A 15198-nucleotide genomic window follows, 5' to 3' on the forward strand; every position below is an offset into this window, starting at 1 on the left:
TGTCCATCAGTGGCGGAGAACCATTGGCTCTCTGCCATCGATGGCAAAACCATCGACCATCGACAGCTAACCATCGATGGTCGATGGCCATCCCTACTCCCCACTGCTTTTAGTTGCGATCTTGTGAATGATGGCGTCATGCTGGCGCCAAATTAAAGCGGCCCAGTCTGTGTACACTGCTCTGGCAGTGTGTATTATTCTGCCTGTATACCATATCTGTCTATGGCCAGCGTCAAAGTAATGTTCCATGAGTTTTACCATTATTACATCAGATTTATATTAAACGTGCAAATGCTCTATAGATAATAACACTGCTGGTTCCATGTGACATCAGAATCAGCACAAAATGGTTGTATAATAAATGCCCTTCATTAGCTTGTGTAACATCTATAAAGGAAATATCCGCATTCGGTAGCCGGATGTAAAGAGGAAATAATACTAAATATGAAACGCCTGATTATATAATTCATACTATTCCCCCTTTACAGATGTGTGCGTGCTGCAGTCACGCCAAACAGCCCCTCTCGGCGTGTCGGGTCCTGTGAGACTCTGCAAACTCCAGGCATCTTTTTCGGTTTGGTATGTTTTGTCAACATGAGGATTTTAACATACTACTAACAAGGATACAATGCAGCATGATGCCACTGACCATGGTGACGTTCAGCACTGATCAAATGTCAACATGCTCCAAATGTTGACAAAACAATAACCTCCGGCAGAGGAGCAGTGTAACGGGTCCTGCGGTATCCTAACCCTCCCCCCACAGCCTAACCCTTACCCTCCCCCCACAGCCTAACCCTAACCCTCCCCCCACAGCCAATCCCTAACCCTCCCCACCACACCACAGCCTAACCCTCCCCTCTCAGCCTAACCCATCTCACCCACACACCCTAACTCTAACCCCCCACAGTCTAACCCTAACCCTCCCCTCAAAGCCTAACCCTCCCCCCACGGCCTAACCCTAACCCTCCCCCCACAGCCTAACCCTTACCCTCCCTCCCACAGCCTAACCCTAACCCTCCCCCCCACAGCCTAACCCTAATCCTCCCCTCAAAGCCTAACCCTCCCCCCACAGCCTAACCCTAACCCTCCCCCCACAGCCTAACCCTTACCCTCCCCCCCACAGCCTAACCCTAACCCTCCCCTTGCAGCCTAATGGTAACCCCTCCCCTCGCAGCCTAACCCTAACCCTCCCCCCACAGCTTAACCTATCTCTCCCCTCACAGCCTAACCCTCACCCCCCCTCACAGCCTAACTGTAACTCTCTCCCCCACAGCCTAACCCTAGCCCTCCCCTTTTAGCCTAACCCTAACCCTCCCCTCTCAGTCTAACCCTAACCCTCCCCTCGCAGCCTAACCCTAACCCTCCCCTCTCAGCCTAACCCTAACCCTCCCCTCGCAGCCTAACCCTAACCCTCCCCTCTCAGCCTAACCCTAACCCTCCCCTTTTAGCCTAACCCTAACCCTCCCCTCTCAGTCTAACCCTAACCCTCCCCTCGCAGCCTAACCCTAACCCTCCCCTCTCAGCCTAACCCTAACCCTCCCCTCGCAGCCTAACCCTAACCCTCCCCTCTCAGTCTAACCCTAACCCTCCCCTCTCAGCCTAACCCTCCCCTCTCAGCCTAACCCTCCCCTCAGCCTAACCCTCCCCTCTCAGCCTAACCCTCCCCTCAGCCTAACCCTAACCCTCCCCTCTCAGCCTAACCCTAACCCTCCCCTCGCAGCCTAACCCTAACCCTCCCCTCTCAGCCTAACCCTAACCCTCCCCTCGCAGCCTAACCCTAACCCTCCCCTCGCAGCCTAACCCTAACCCTCCCCTCTCAGCCTAACCCTAACCCTCCCCTCGCAGCCTAACCCTAACCCTCCCCTCGCAGCCTAACCCTGATGTTGGCATTCTGCAGAATGATGGTATTTCACATGTCAACATTCCAACAATATCGACATCCCTGTCGACATTAAGAGGTTTATTTATGAAGTCCCGATACTTCATAAATAATTTCAGAAATAAACCCCTAAGGCTATCAGCGTTTTGAATGTCAGCCAGGTGACTGCATCCCAACACAGGGGGGTTTATGCATATAATGTTACTTGTACAGGATCTACACTATTAGCAAACATGACAGAGTGCACATCCCAGGCTACAATATCCCCATGCTATACAACACGTTATAGCACCCTGGCACCACTGGAGGACAGAACCACTTCTATAGGTTTAAATGTAATAGAATTTGGTAAAGACTCCAACAGGCATGTGTATAATTCAGTGAGGTGTGAGGCACTATGATCGGTGGGATGTAGACCCTTCTTCTTCCTGTTCTTTCTGCTGAGTTTGTAAGGATGTGTCTGGACAGGAGCCCAGGACCTCGAGGCTGTCTGGGAACCCGTGTGTTCTGCGTCTTCTCTCTGTATAATGCGTCATCTATACTTGTACTAATCACCACTAATAAGCTCAGGTGCAGCCCGATCACAGCAGCCTTAAGGCCTATAGGACACTTTCCTACGTCCGTCGGCTTTCCGACTGCTTCCCCCTAACTGGAGTCCTGGAGGTGGGTTCCCTTTCTTGCCCCTGGACCAGACCATTTTGGATCCCATTCCTCTGGTTCAGCTACAGTCCTAGGGGTTTATTTATTTATTTATGGGATTTCTCTCAATACAGATGACTGTCAGCGCTTTGCAGTGGGGCTACTGTATTGTACATGGGATAATTAGAGGCAAAAGCAATCACTGTCAGTTACATCTCCCCCTTAGTCCCATCCTATTCTCAGCCTTCCTGTCATATTTCATGTCTGTAGAAATTAGTGAACAGTCATTTTCTCTATTGTGAGAGTCTAGAGGCAATCCAGATGTCCTCCCTTCCTTGTCTCCGTGCCGCATATAACTTCTGTTGTGTCAGGGTCATATCCTGGTTCTGTCCTCTGGCCCATCTGATGGACTGTTTTGGAATTGACCCTTGCCAGTACCTCCCGAATTACTGTATGCAGGCCAATCCCCCACCCTCTTGCTGGAAATGATGTCCCACCCGACACTGTCCTGCCCAGTAATGGTGCACCAGTGAAAGTATGGAAGAGGGAACGGGGTTGGGAGCAGCCTGGCGATTCTGAAGCGCTATGTAAGTCCCGGAGGGTTTGGTTGTGCCTCTTCTGTGCTGCAACTATGCCCCTTATGGCACCTCATCCCACTGTGAAGTGGCCAAATTCTATCCCTATTATATAACGTGGAGGGTTGTATACTATGCCGCACCTGTCTGATAGCCTTCTCTGGATGTGTGACCTTGGCCTGTCTACTCACCTTCCATTCAACTCACGTCTTGCTCCTGTTTGGCTTCTCTGCTTCTCTTTGTTCTGTTACACTGAGCATGAGCTTAGTAACATGACCCCCCCGTCACTGCCTGATCCTGGATTTCATGTATTAATAATGATATCTGCTCTCACTTCTCAGGCCTGTACAGGAGGAGGCTGTATAACGAGTGACAGCACGGAGGCTTCCACAGAAGAAAGTGCTCCGGACGGTGTCCCCACTCTGGAGATCCAGTCGCATTCGCCTGACTCCCTCAATGTCTCCTGGTCCAAACCACAGCGCCCAAATGGTAAGGGGGCATCTCATGAGGAAGATAACAGATGTGTCTACAGCTTCCTATTTGATGCTGGGGTAAATCATATTATATGTCAGAAGTGGGGCTGCAGCAGTCCAAAGTTCAAATCGGGGAGCCGCACCAACTGCCACCCCGAACACTGATAAACATCACTGGCCGGGACTCGCTGGCAGTTGGTGTGGCTCCTCTATTTGTATTTTGGAGAGCGCTGCAGCCTCACCTCTGGTCTGGTGATTTGTTTCTTACAGACTATAAATCCTTCTATGGCCACATTAGAGTCACTTCTATGTTTCCAGCTTGTGACATTGTGTTGCATCAGCAATAAGCAATAACCCATATAACCTGGCCAATTATACCTGAGGTACTAACTGGCCCAAAAATGGCTTTGCGTGTTTAATTTAAATCCTTATCACAATTATATTACCATAACCACCCAATGTACTTAGTACTACAGGGCAATCTATAATTATAGGTTCTATTTATGATGTAATCCAGGGTTACAGGGGTGAGAGAGCGTCCGCTGCATTCGTTTCTCCGTTTTACCCGCGAGGTCCAGTTCTTAGTGGCCTTCGAGAGGGCCGGGCTACAACCCCGAGGAGACAGTTTTACGGATGCCCCAGAGCAGCAATAGTGACAGAGCCGTATATATAATGCGCGGCAGGCGTAGGGCTGGATGTGCGACTTTCAGTAGGTGCGGACGGTAATTCCCACACTGTATGCAGATAGAGACGCATCTCTCTGTTGTCGCTCTCTACACTAATGGGGGCGAGAGGAGGGTGTTAGCACACCTCACATCCTATGTATACATGGAGCAGGTGCATACACTTACACACTCGGCTGTCTCCCCCCTGATGCAAGAGACGCGCTAATGATAATCGTCACCCCAGACCTTGTAGGCTCTGCAAAAACATTAATGAGTAATTAAACAGAACAAAAACTGGTGCATATACTGTACTCTTTGCTAATAACAGTAAAATAGGGAAGAGGGGAATGAAAAGCATGGTCTCCCCCCCTCCCACCTCCCTTCAGAAATCCCACTGCCAGCAGTAGGCTAGGCCATCCAGGACTGGTGGCACTATATCAGGGACACGAACCTTGGGGAAAATTAGCATTGAGCTGGCAGGGCCGAAACTAGAGGCTTTGTCACTCGGGGCAAGGCAGTAATTTAGCACCCCCCTGTAGATATAGGCCCTCATTCAGAGCCGTACGCTCTGAGCAGAGCGCACGCTCTGAATGAGGGCCGCCCTCCATAATTATGGAGCGTCCTCCTGGACGCTCGTATAGCTGTGTCAATATAAAATTAATCCAAATATGGGTGCGGAGAGTGTTCCTGTATTAAGAAAGTCGTAAAGGCCAAATACTGCTGATGTATTTGGTTAATATCCGGCTAAGACACGTATGCAATAACTGTAGGCTGGATATTGTGCAATCCAGATGCAGGGGTAAACGTCTTGTATCGTGCTTAAAGTTGTATGTTATAGGTGCCACCTTCGAAGGTGGCACCTATAACATACAACTTTAAGCACGATACAAGATGTTTTATATTGACGCTTATATTAATTTTATATTGACGCTGTTTTACCAATACCCAGCCTCAAGTTATTGCCCATCTGTTGCCAATCACTTTACTCCTATAGGAGTTGTCATCTAGTACAAACATTTCTTTAATTTATTTACATACAACATTGAAACCTTAGTAATTGACTATATATACATCTAATTAATTAATTAATTAATTTCTTTTGTTCATACATTTATATATCTTTATACCACAGAGCGCTTTTCTCCCTATACTTGTATTTACACTTCAGCTAATACCAAACATACCACTGTAAACTATACCCCCAACTTTGGAATGTCGATGAATTGGAGGGGCACGATAGGGGACACTCTTGGTGTCCATCTTTTTGCTGTCAACCTTTGTTCTGCAATGTTTTAATGTTACGTGGGGGGATTGCTGTTGCTGGACCAGGGCACCTCTGTGCCCTACTGTGGCACTGGTCACATACCCTGGGGGGCATATCTAGCACTTTTGAAGCACTAGGCAGACCCTTACCCCCACTGTCCTACACTCTACAGCTTTGCAAGCAGCTGGAAACAAAAAAAACCAAAAACATCACATGCCTACATTCAGAACGAGCGGCCGCCAGCAGCGGGCAGCGATGAATGAGCTCCTGGGTCAGCTTTAGCACGACTTAGCCATTCACGCGGCAGAGCTCTGCAAGATGCTACCTGGGCCGAAGAGCAGCCGCGCAGGTCCCTGGAGAATAAAACATTGGATGAAGAGTTTTTATTTCTAATACAAGATAATAAAAGGAAAGATAATAAAAAGTGATACATTAACACAACACAAACACCAAGGATTGTTTGGAAATCCCTAATTCTGCCAGCTCCAGGGCCGCAACTAGGGGGGCAGTGCGCAAACATTGGGCCGCTTGCGAGCGCACAGTGCTTGCGAGCGGCCCTGAATCAGCTCCTCACACCATGGGGAATCCCTACTGTAACTAACCGAGTGCTGCACTGACAGCGTAATAAAAGTTTACAGTACAGAATATCAGAAATTGTGTAAATGACAGAAAAGACACATTTTGTGGAGATTGGGAATGTGTTATTAATAAGGACCAGTATACTGTAGTCACATAACATGACAGACCTTTACCTGGGGAGTGTCATGTCTGGCAGCCCAACCACCTGTGGAGAACTCCATAGGCAAACGCAGGGGGGGTTTCCGTCTGCCTGGAAACCCCCCTCCCCAGCCCACACCATGACCACAATCGAAACAATAATATAATAGAATGTTACTAGTGCTGCATGTTCTTCTCAGTATCACAAATGAAATAATTAGCACCACCCGTGGATCTTTTAACATGTATCAGTCAGTAATAAATAACCTGTGCACCAACTAGGAGATCTGGAAAACATTCACTGTTAAGGATGTGCTGCTATAGAGCCCAATATGTACATATATGTCCAGGGCAGTGCTAGGTTATTCTGCTGCTCCCCCAGACTCCCAGAATTGCTTTAATGGTGCCCACATCTAAAATAAAAACATTCAGCTCAGGCATGATGGCTCTACTGCCGCATCTAATGGGTTACTGTGATTCCTGGTCCTGTATATGCTGGAATTATGACACACAATACACTATGTATGACACATATAATGGGTTACTGTGATTCCTGGTCCTGTATATGCTGGAATTATTACACACAATACACTATGTATGACACATATAATGGGTTACTGTGATCACTGGTCCTGTATATGCTGGAATTATGACACACAATACACTATGTATGACACATATAATGGGTTACTGTGATTGCTGGTCCTATATATGCTGGAATTATGACACACAATACACTATGTATGACACATATAATGGGTTACTGTGATTCCTGGTCCTGTATATGCTGGAATTATGACACACAATACACTATGTATGACACATATAATGGGTTACTGTGATTCCTGGTCCTGTATATGCTGGAATTATTACACACAATACACTATGTATGACACATATAATGGGTTACTGTGATCACTGGTCCTGTATATGCTGGAATTATGACACACAATACACTATGTATGACACATATAATGGGTTACTGTGATTGCTGGTCCTATATATGCTGGAATTATGACACACAATACACTATGTATGACACATATAATGGGTTACTGTGATTCCTGGTCCTGTATATGCTGGAATTATGACACACAATACACTATGTATGACACATATAATGGGTTACTGTGATTCCTGGTCCTGTATATGCTGGAATTATTACACACAATACACTATGTATGACACATATAATGGGTTACTGTGATCACTGGTCCTGTATATGCTGGAATTATGACACACAATACACTATGTATGACACATATAATGGGTTACTGTGATTGCTGGTCCTATATATGCTGGAATTATGACACACAATACACTATGTATGACACATATAATGGGTTACTGTGATTCCTGGTCCTGTATATGCTGGAATTATTACACACAATACACTATGTATGACACATATAATGGGTTACTGTGATTCCTGGTCCTGTATATGCTGGAATTATTACACACAATACACTATGTATGACACATATAATGGGTTACTGTGATCACTGGTCCTGTATATGCTGGAATTATGACACACAATACACTATGTATGACACATATAATGGGTTACTGTGATTGCTGGTCCTATATATGCTGGAATTATGACACACAATACACTATGTATGACACATATAATGGGTTACTGTGATTCCTGGTCCTGTATATGCTGGAATTATTACACACAATACACTATGTATGACACATATAATGGGTTACTGTGATCACTGATCCTGTATATGCTGGAATTATGACATACAATACACTATGTATGACACATATAATGGGTTACTGTGATCACTGGTCCTGTATATGCTGGAATTATGACACACAATACACTATGTATGACACATATAATGGGTTACTGTGATTGCTGGTCCTATATATGCTGGAATTATGACACACAATACACTATGTATGACACATATAATGGGTTACTGTGATTCCTGGTCCTGTATATGCTGGAATTATTACACACAATACACTATGTATGACACATATAATGGGTTACTGTGATCACTGATCCTGTATATGCTGGAATTATGACATACAATACACTATGTATGACACATATAATGGGTTACTGTGATCACTGGTCCTGTATATGCTGGAATTATGACACACAATACACTATGTATGACACATATAATGGGTTACTGTGATTGCTGGTCCTATATATGCTGGAATTATGACACACAATACACTATGTATGACACATATAATGGGTTACTGTGATCGCTGGCCCTGTATATGCTGGAATTATTACACACAATACACTATGTATGACACATATAATGGGTTACTGTGATTCCTGGTCCTGTATATGCTGGAATTATGACACACAATACACTATGTATGACACATATAATGGGTTACTGTGATTCCTGGTCCTGTATATGCTGGAATTATTACACACAATACACTATGTATGACACATATAATGGGTTACTGTGATCACTGGTCCTGTATATACTGGAATTATGACACACAATACACTATGTATGACACATATAATGGGTTACTGTGATCACTGGTCCTGTATATGCTGGAATTATGACACACAATACACTATGTATGACACATATAATGGGTTACTGTGATCACTGATCCTGTATATGCTGGAATTATGACATACAATACACTATGTATGACACATATAATGGGTTACTGTGATCACTGGTCCTGTATATGCTGGAATTATGACACACAATACACTATGTATGACACATATAATGGGTTACTGTGATTGCTGGTCCTGTATATGCTGGAATTATGACACACAATACACTATGTATGACACATATAATGGGTTACTGTGATCGCTGGCCCTGTATATGCTGGAATTATTACACACAATACACTATGTATGACACATATAATGGGTTACTGTGATTCCTGGTCCTGTATATGCTGGAATTATGACACACAATACACTATGTATGACACATATAATGGGTTACTGTGATTCCTGGTCCTGTATATGCTGGAATTATTACACACAATACACTATGTATGACACATATAATGGGTTACTGTGATCACTGGTCCTGTATATACTGGAATTATGACACACAATACACTATGTATGACACATATAATAGGTTACTGTGATCACTGGTCCTGTATATGCTGGAATTATGACACACAATACACTATGTATGACACACATAATGGGTTACTGTGATCACTGGTCCTGTATATGCTGGAATTATGACACACAATACACTATGTATGACACATATAATGGGTTACTGTGATCGCTGGTCCAGTATATGCTGGAATTATGACACACAATACACTATGTATGACACATCTAATGGGTTACTGTGATTCCTGGTCCTGTATATGCTGGAATTATGACACACAATACACTATGTATGACACATATAATGGGTTACTGTGATTCCTGGTCCTGTATATGCTGGAATTATTACACACAATACACTATGTATGACACATATAATGGGTTACTGTGATCACTGGTCCTGTATATGCTGGAATTATTACACACAATACACTATGTATGACACATATAATGGGTTACTGTGATCACTGGTCCTGTATATGCTGGAATTATGACACACAATACACTATGTATGACACATATAATGGGTTACTGTGATCACTGATCCTGTATATGCTGGAATTATGACATACAATACACTATGTATGACACATATAATGGGTTACTGTGATCACTGATCCTGTATATGCTGGAATTATGACATACAATACACTATGTATGACACATATAATGGGTTACTGTGATCACTGGTCCTGTATATGCTGGAATTATGACACACAATACACTATGTATGACACATATAATGGGTTACTGTGATTGCTGGTCCTATATATGCTGGAATTATGACACACAATACACTATGTATGACACATATAATGGGTTACTGTGATTCCTGGTCCTGTATATGCTGGAATTATTACACACAATACACTATGTATGACACATATAATGGGTTACTGTGATCACTGATCCTGTATATGCTGGAATTATGACATACAATACACTATGTATGACACATATAATGGGTTACTGTGATCACTGGTCCTGTATATGCTGGAATTATGACACACAATACACTATGTATGACACATATAATGGGTTACTGTGATTGCTGGTCCTATATATGCTGGAATTATGACACACAATACACTATGTATGACACATATAATGGGTTACTGTGATTCCTGGTCCTGTATATGCTGGAATTATTACACACAATACACTATGTATGACACATATAATGGGTTACTGTGATCACTGATCCTGTATATGCTGGAATTATGACATACAATACACTATGTATGACACATATAATGGGTTACTGTGATCACTGGTCCTGTATATGCTGGAATTATGACACACAATACACTATGTATGACACATATAATGGGTTACTGTGATTGCTGGTCGTATATATGCTGGAATTATGACACACAATACACTATGTATGACACATATAATGGGTTACTGTGATCGCTGGCCCTGTATATGCTGGAATAATTACACACAATACACTATGTATGACACATATAATGGGTTACTGTGATTCCTGGTCCTGTATATGCTGGAATTATGACACACAATACACTATGTATGACACATATAATGGGTTACTGTGATTCCTGGTCCTGTATATGCTGGAATTATTACACACAATACACTATGTATGACACATATAATGGGTTACTGTGATCACTGGTCCTGTATATACTGGAATTATGACACACAATACACTATGTATGACACATATAATGGGTTACTGTGATCACTGGTCCTGTATATGCTGGAATTATGACACACAATACACTATGTATGACACATATAATGGGTTACTGTGATCACTGATCCTGTATATGCTGGAATTATGACATACAATACACTATGTATGACACATATAATGGGTTACTGTGATCACTGGTCCTGTATATGCTGGAATTATGACACACAATACACTATGTATGACACATATAATGGGTTACTGTGATTGCTGGTCCTGTATATGCTGGAATTATGACACACAATACACTATGTATGACACATATAATGGGTTACTGTGATCGCTGGCCCTGTATATGCTGGAATTATTACACACAATACACTATGTATGACACATATAATGGGTTACTGTGATTCCTGGTCCTGTATATGCTGGAATTATGACACACAATACACTATGTATGACACATATAATGGGTTACTGTGATTCCTGGTCCTGTATATGCTGGAATTATTACACACAATACACTATGTATGACACATATAATGGGTTACTGTGATCACTGGTCCTGTATATACTGGAATTATGACACACAATACACTATGTATGACACATATAATAGGTTACTGTGATCACTGGTCCTGTATATGCTGGAATTATGACACACAATACACTATGTATGACACACATAATGGGTTACTGTGATCACTGGTCCTGTATATGCTGGAATTATGACACACAATACACTATGTATGACACATATAATGGGTTACTGTGATCGCTGGTCCAGTATATGCTGGAATTATGACACACAATACACTATGTATGACACATATAATGGGTTACTGTGATTCCTGGTCCTGTATATGCTGGAATTATGACACACAATACACTATGTATGACACATATAATGGGTTACTGTGATTCCTGGTCCTGTATATGCTGGAATTATGACACACAATACACTATGTATGACACATATAATGGGTTACTGTGATATCTGGTCAAGTATATGCTGGAATTATGACACACAATACACTATGTATGACACATATAATGGGTTACTGTGATCACTGGTCCAGTATATGCTGGAATTATGACACACAACACACTATGTATGACACATATAATGGGTTACTGTGATCACTGGTCCTGAATATGCTGGAATTATGACACACAATACACTATGTATGACACATATAATGGGTTACTGTAATCACTGGCCCTGTATATGCTGGAATTATGACACACAATACACTATGTATGACACATATAATGGGTTACTGTGATATCTGGTCCAGTATATGCTGGAATTATGACACACAATACACTATGTATGACACATATAATGGGTTACTGTGATCGCTGGTCCAGTATATGCTGGAATTATGACACACAATACACTATGTATGACACATATAATGGGTTACTGTAATCACTGGCCCTGTATATGCTGGAATTATGACACACAATACACTATGTATGACACATATAATGGGTTACTGTGATATCTGGTCCAGTATATGCTGGAATTATGACACACAATACACTATGTATGACACATATAATGGGTTACTGTGATCGCTGGTCCAGTATATGCTGGAATTATGACACACAATACACTATGTATGACACATATAATGGGTTACTGTGATTCCTGGTCCTGTATATGCTGGAATTATGACACACAATACACTATGTATGACACATATAATGGGTTACTGTGATTCCTGGTCCTGTATATGCTGGAATTATGACACACAATACACTATGTATGACACATATAATGGGTTACTGTGATCACTGGTCCTGTATATGCTGGAATTATGACACACAATACACTATGTATGACACATATAATGGGTTACTGTGATTCCTGGTCCTGTATATGCTGGAATTATGACACATAATACACTATGTATGACACATATAATGGGTTACTGTGATCGCTGGTCCTGTATATGCTGGATATATGACACACAATACACTATGTATGACACATATAATGGGTTACTGTGATCGCTGGTCCAGTATATGCTGGAATTATGACACACAATACACTATGTATGACACATATAATGGGTTACTGTGATCACTGGTCCTGTATATGCTGGAATTATGACACACAATACACTATGTATGACACATATAATGGGTTACTGTGATTCCTGGTCCTGTATATGCTGGAATTATGACACACAATACACTATGTATGACACATATAATGGGTTACTGTGATCGCTGGTCCTGTATATGCTGGAATTATGACTCACAATACACTATGTATGACACATATAATGGGTTACTGTGATCACTGGTCCTGTATATGCTGGATATATGACACACAATACACTATGTATGACACATATAATGGGTTACTGTGATCACTGGTCCTGTATATGCTGGATATATGACACAATACACTATGTATGACACATATAATGGGTTACTGTGATCGTTGGTCCTGTATATGCTGGAATTATGACACACAATACACTATGTATGACACATATAATGGCTTACTGTGATCACTGGTCCTGTATATGCTGGAATTATGACACACAATACACTATGTATGACACATATAATGGGTTACTGTGATCACTGGTCCTGTATATGCTGGAATTATGACACACAATACACTATGTATGACACATATAATGGGTTACTGTGATCACTGGTCCTGTATATGCTGGAATTATGACACACAATACACTATGTATGACACATATAATGGGTTACTGTAATCACTGGCCCTGTATATGCTGGAATTATGACACACAATACACTATGTATGACACATATAATGGGTTACTGTGATATCTGGTCCAGTATATGCTGGAATTATGACACACAATACACTATGTATGACACATATAATGGGTTACTGTGATCGCTGGTCCAGTATATGCTGGAATTATGACACACAATACACTATGTATGACACATATAATGGGTTACTGTAATCACTGGCCCTGTATATGCTGGAATTATGACACACAATACACTATGTATGACACATATAATGGGTTACTGTGATATCTGGTCCAGTATATGCTGGAATTATGACACACAATACACTATGTATGACACATATAATGGGTTACTGTGATCGCTGGTCCAGTATATGCTGGAATTATGACACACAATACACTATGTATGACACATATAATGGGTTACTGTGATTCCTGGTCCTGTATATGCTGGAATTATGACACACAATACACTATGTATGACACATATAATGGGTTACTGTGATTCCTGGTCCTGTATATGCTGGAATTATGACACACAATACACTATGTATGACACATATAATGGGTTACTGTGATCACTGGTCCTGTATATGCTGGAATTATGACACACAATACACTATGTATGACACATATAATGGGTTACTGTGATTCCTGGTCCTGTATATGCTGGAATTATGACACATAATACACTATGTATGACACATATAATGGGTTACTGTGATCGCTGGTCCTGTATATGCTGGATATATGACACACAATACACTATGTATGACACATATAATGGGTTACTGTGATCGCTGGTCCAGTATATGCTGGAATTATGACACACAATACACTATGTATGACACATATAATGGGTTACTGTGATCACTGGTCCTGTATATGCTGGAATTATGACACACAATACACTATGTATGACACATATAATGGGTTACTGTGATTCCTGGTCCTGTATATGCTGGAATTATGACACACAATACACTATGTATGACACATATAATGGGTTACTGTGATCGCTGGTCCTGTATATGCTGGAATTATGACTCACAATACACTATGTATGACACATATAATGGGTTACTGTGATCACTGGTCCTGTATATGCTGGATATATGACACACAATACACTATGTATGACACATATAATGGGTTACTGTGATCACTGGTCCTGTATATGCTGGATATATGACACAATACACTATGTATGACACATATAATGGGTTACTGTGATCGTTGGTCCTGTATATGCTGGAATTATGACACACAATACACTATGTATGACACATATAATGGCTTACTGTGATCACTGGTCCTGTATATGCTGGAATTATGACACACAATACACTATGTATGACACATATAATGGGTTACTGTGATCACTGGTCCTGTATATGCTGGAATTATGACACACAATACACTATGTATGACACATATAATGGGTTACTGTGATCACTGGTCCTGTATATGCTGGAATTATGACACACAATACAC

At 41.8% G+C, this 15198-nt stretch overlaps 1 protein-coding gene across 1 annotated transcript in view; it reads left to right on the forward strand.

Annotated features, from left to right (window-relative positions):
• LOC148454303 (usherin-like) overlaps window positions 1-15198 on the forward strand; it is a gene marked incomplete at both ends in the record, with an annotated part of 948215 nt that overhangs the window by 502791 nt on the left and 430226 nt on the right. Inside the window, one exon of the mRNA XM_088461074.1 lies at window positions 3438-3585. Within this exon, the coding sequence (XP_088317200.1) occupies window positions 3438-3585 (148 nt within the window). The remainder of the gene's footprint in view (window positions 1-3437; window positions 3586-15198) is intronic.

Source organism: Taudactylus pleione, unplaced genomic scaffold (assembly GCF_031769625.1).
Source record: "Taudactylus pleione unplaced genomic scaffold, aTauple2 ptg001012l, whole genome shotgun sequence".
NCBI classification, from domain to species: Eukaryota; Metazoa; Chordata; class Amphibia; order Anura; family Myobatrachidae; genus Taudactylus; species Taudactylus pleione.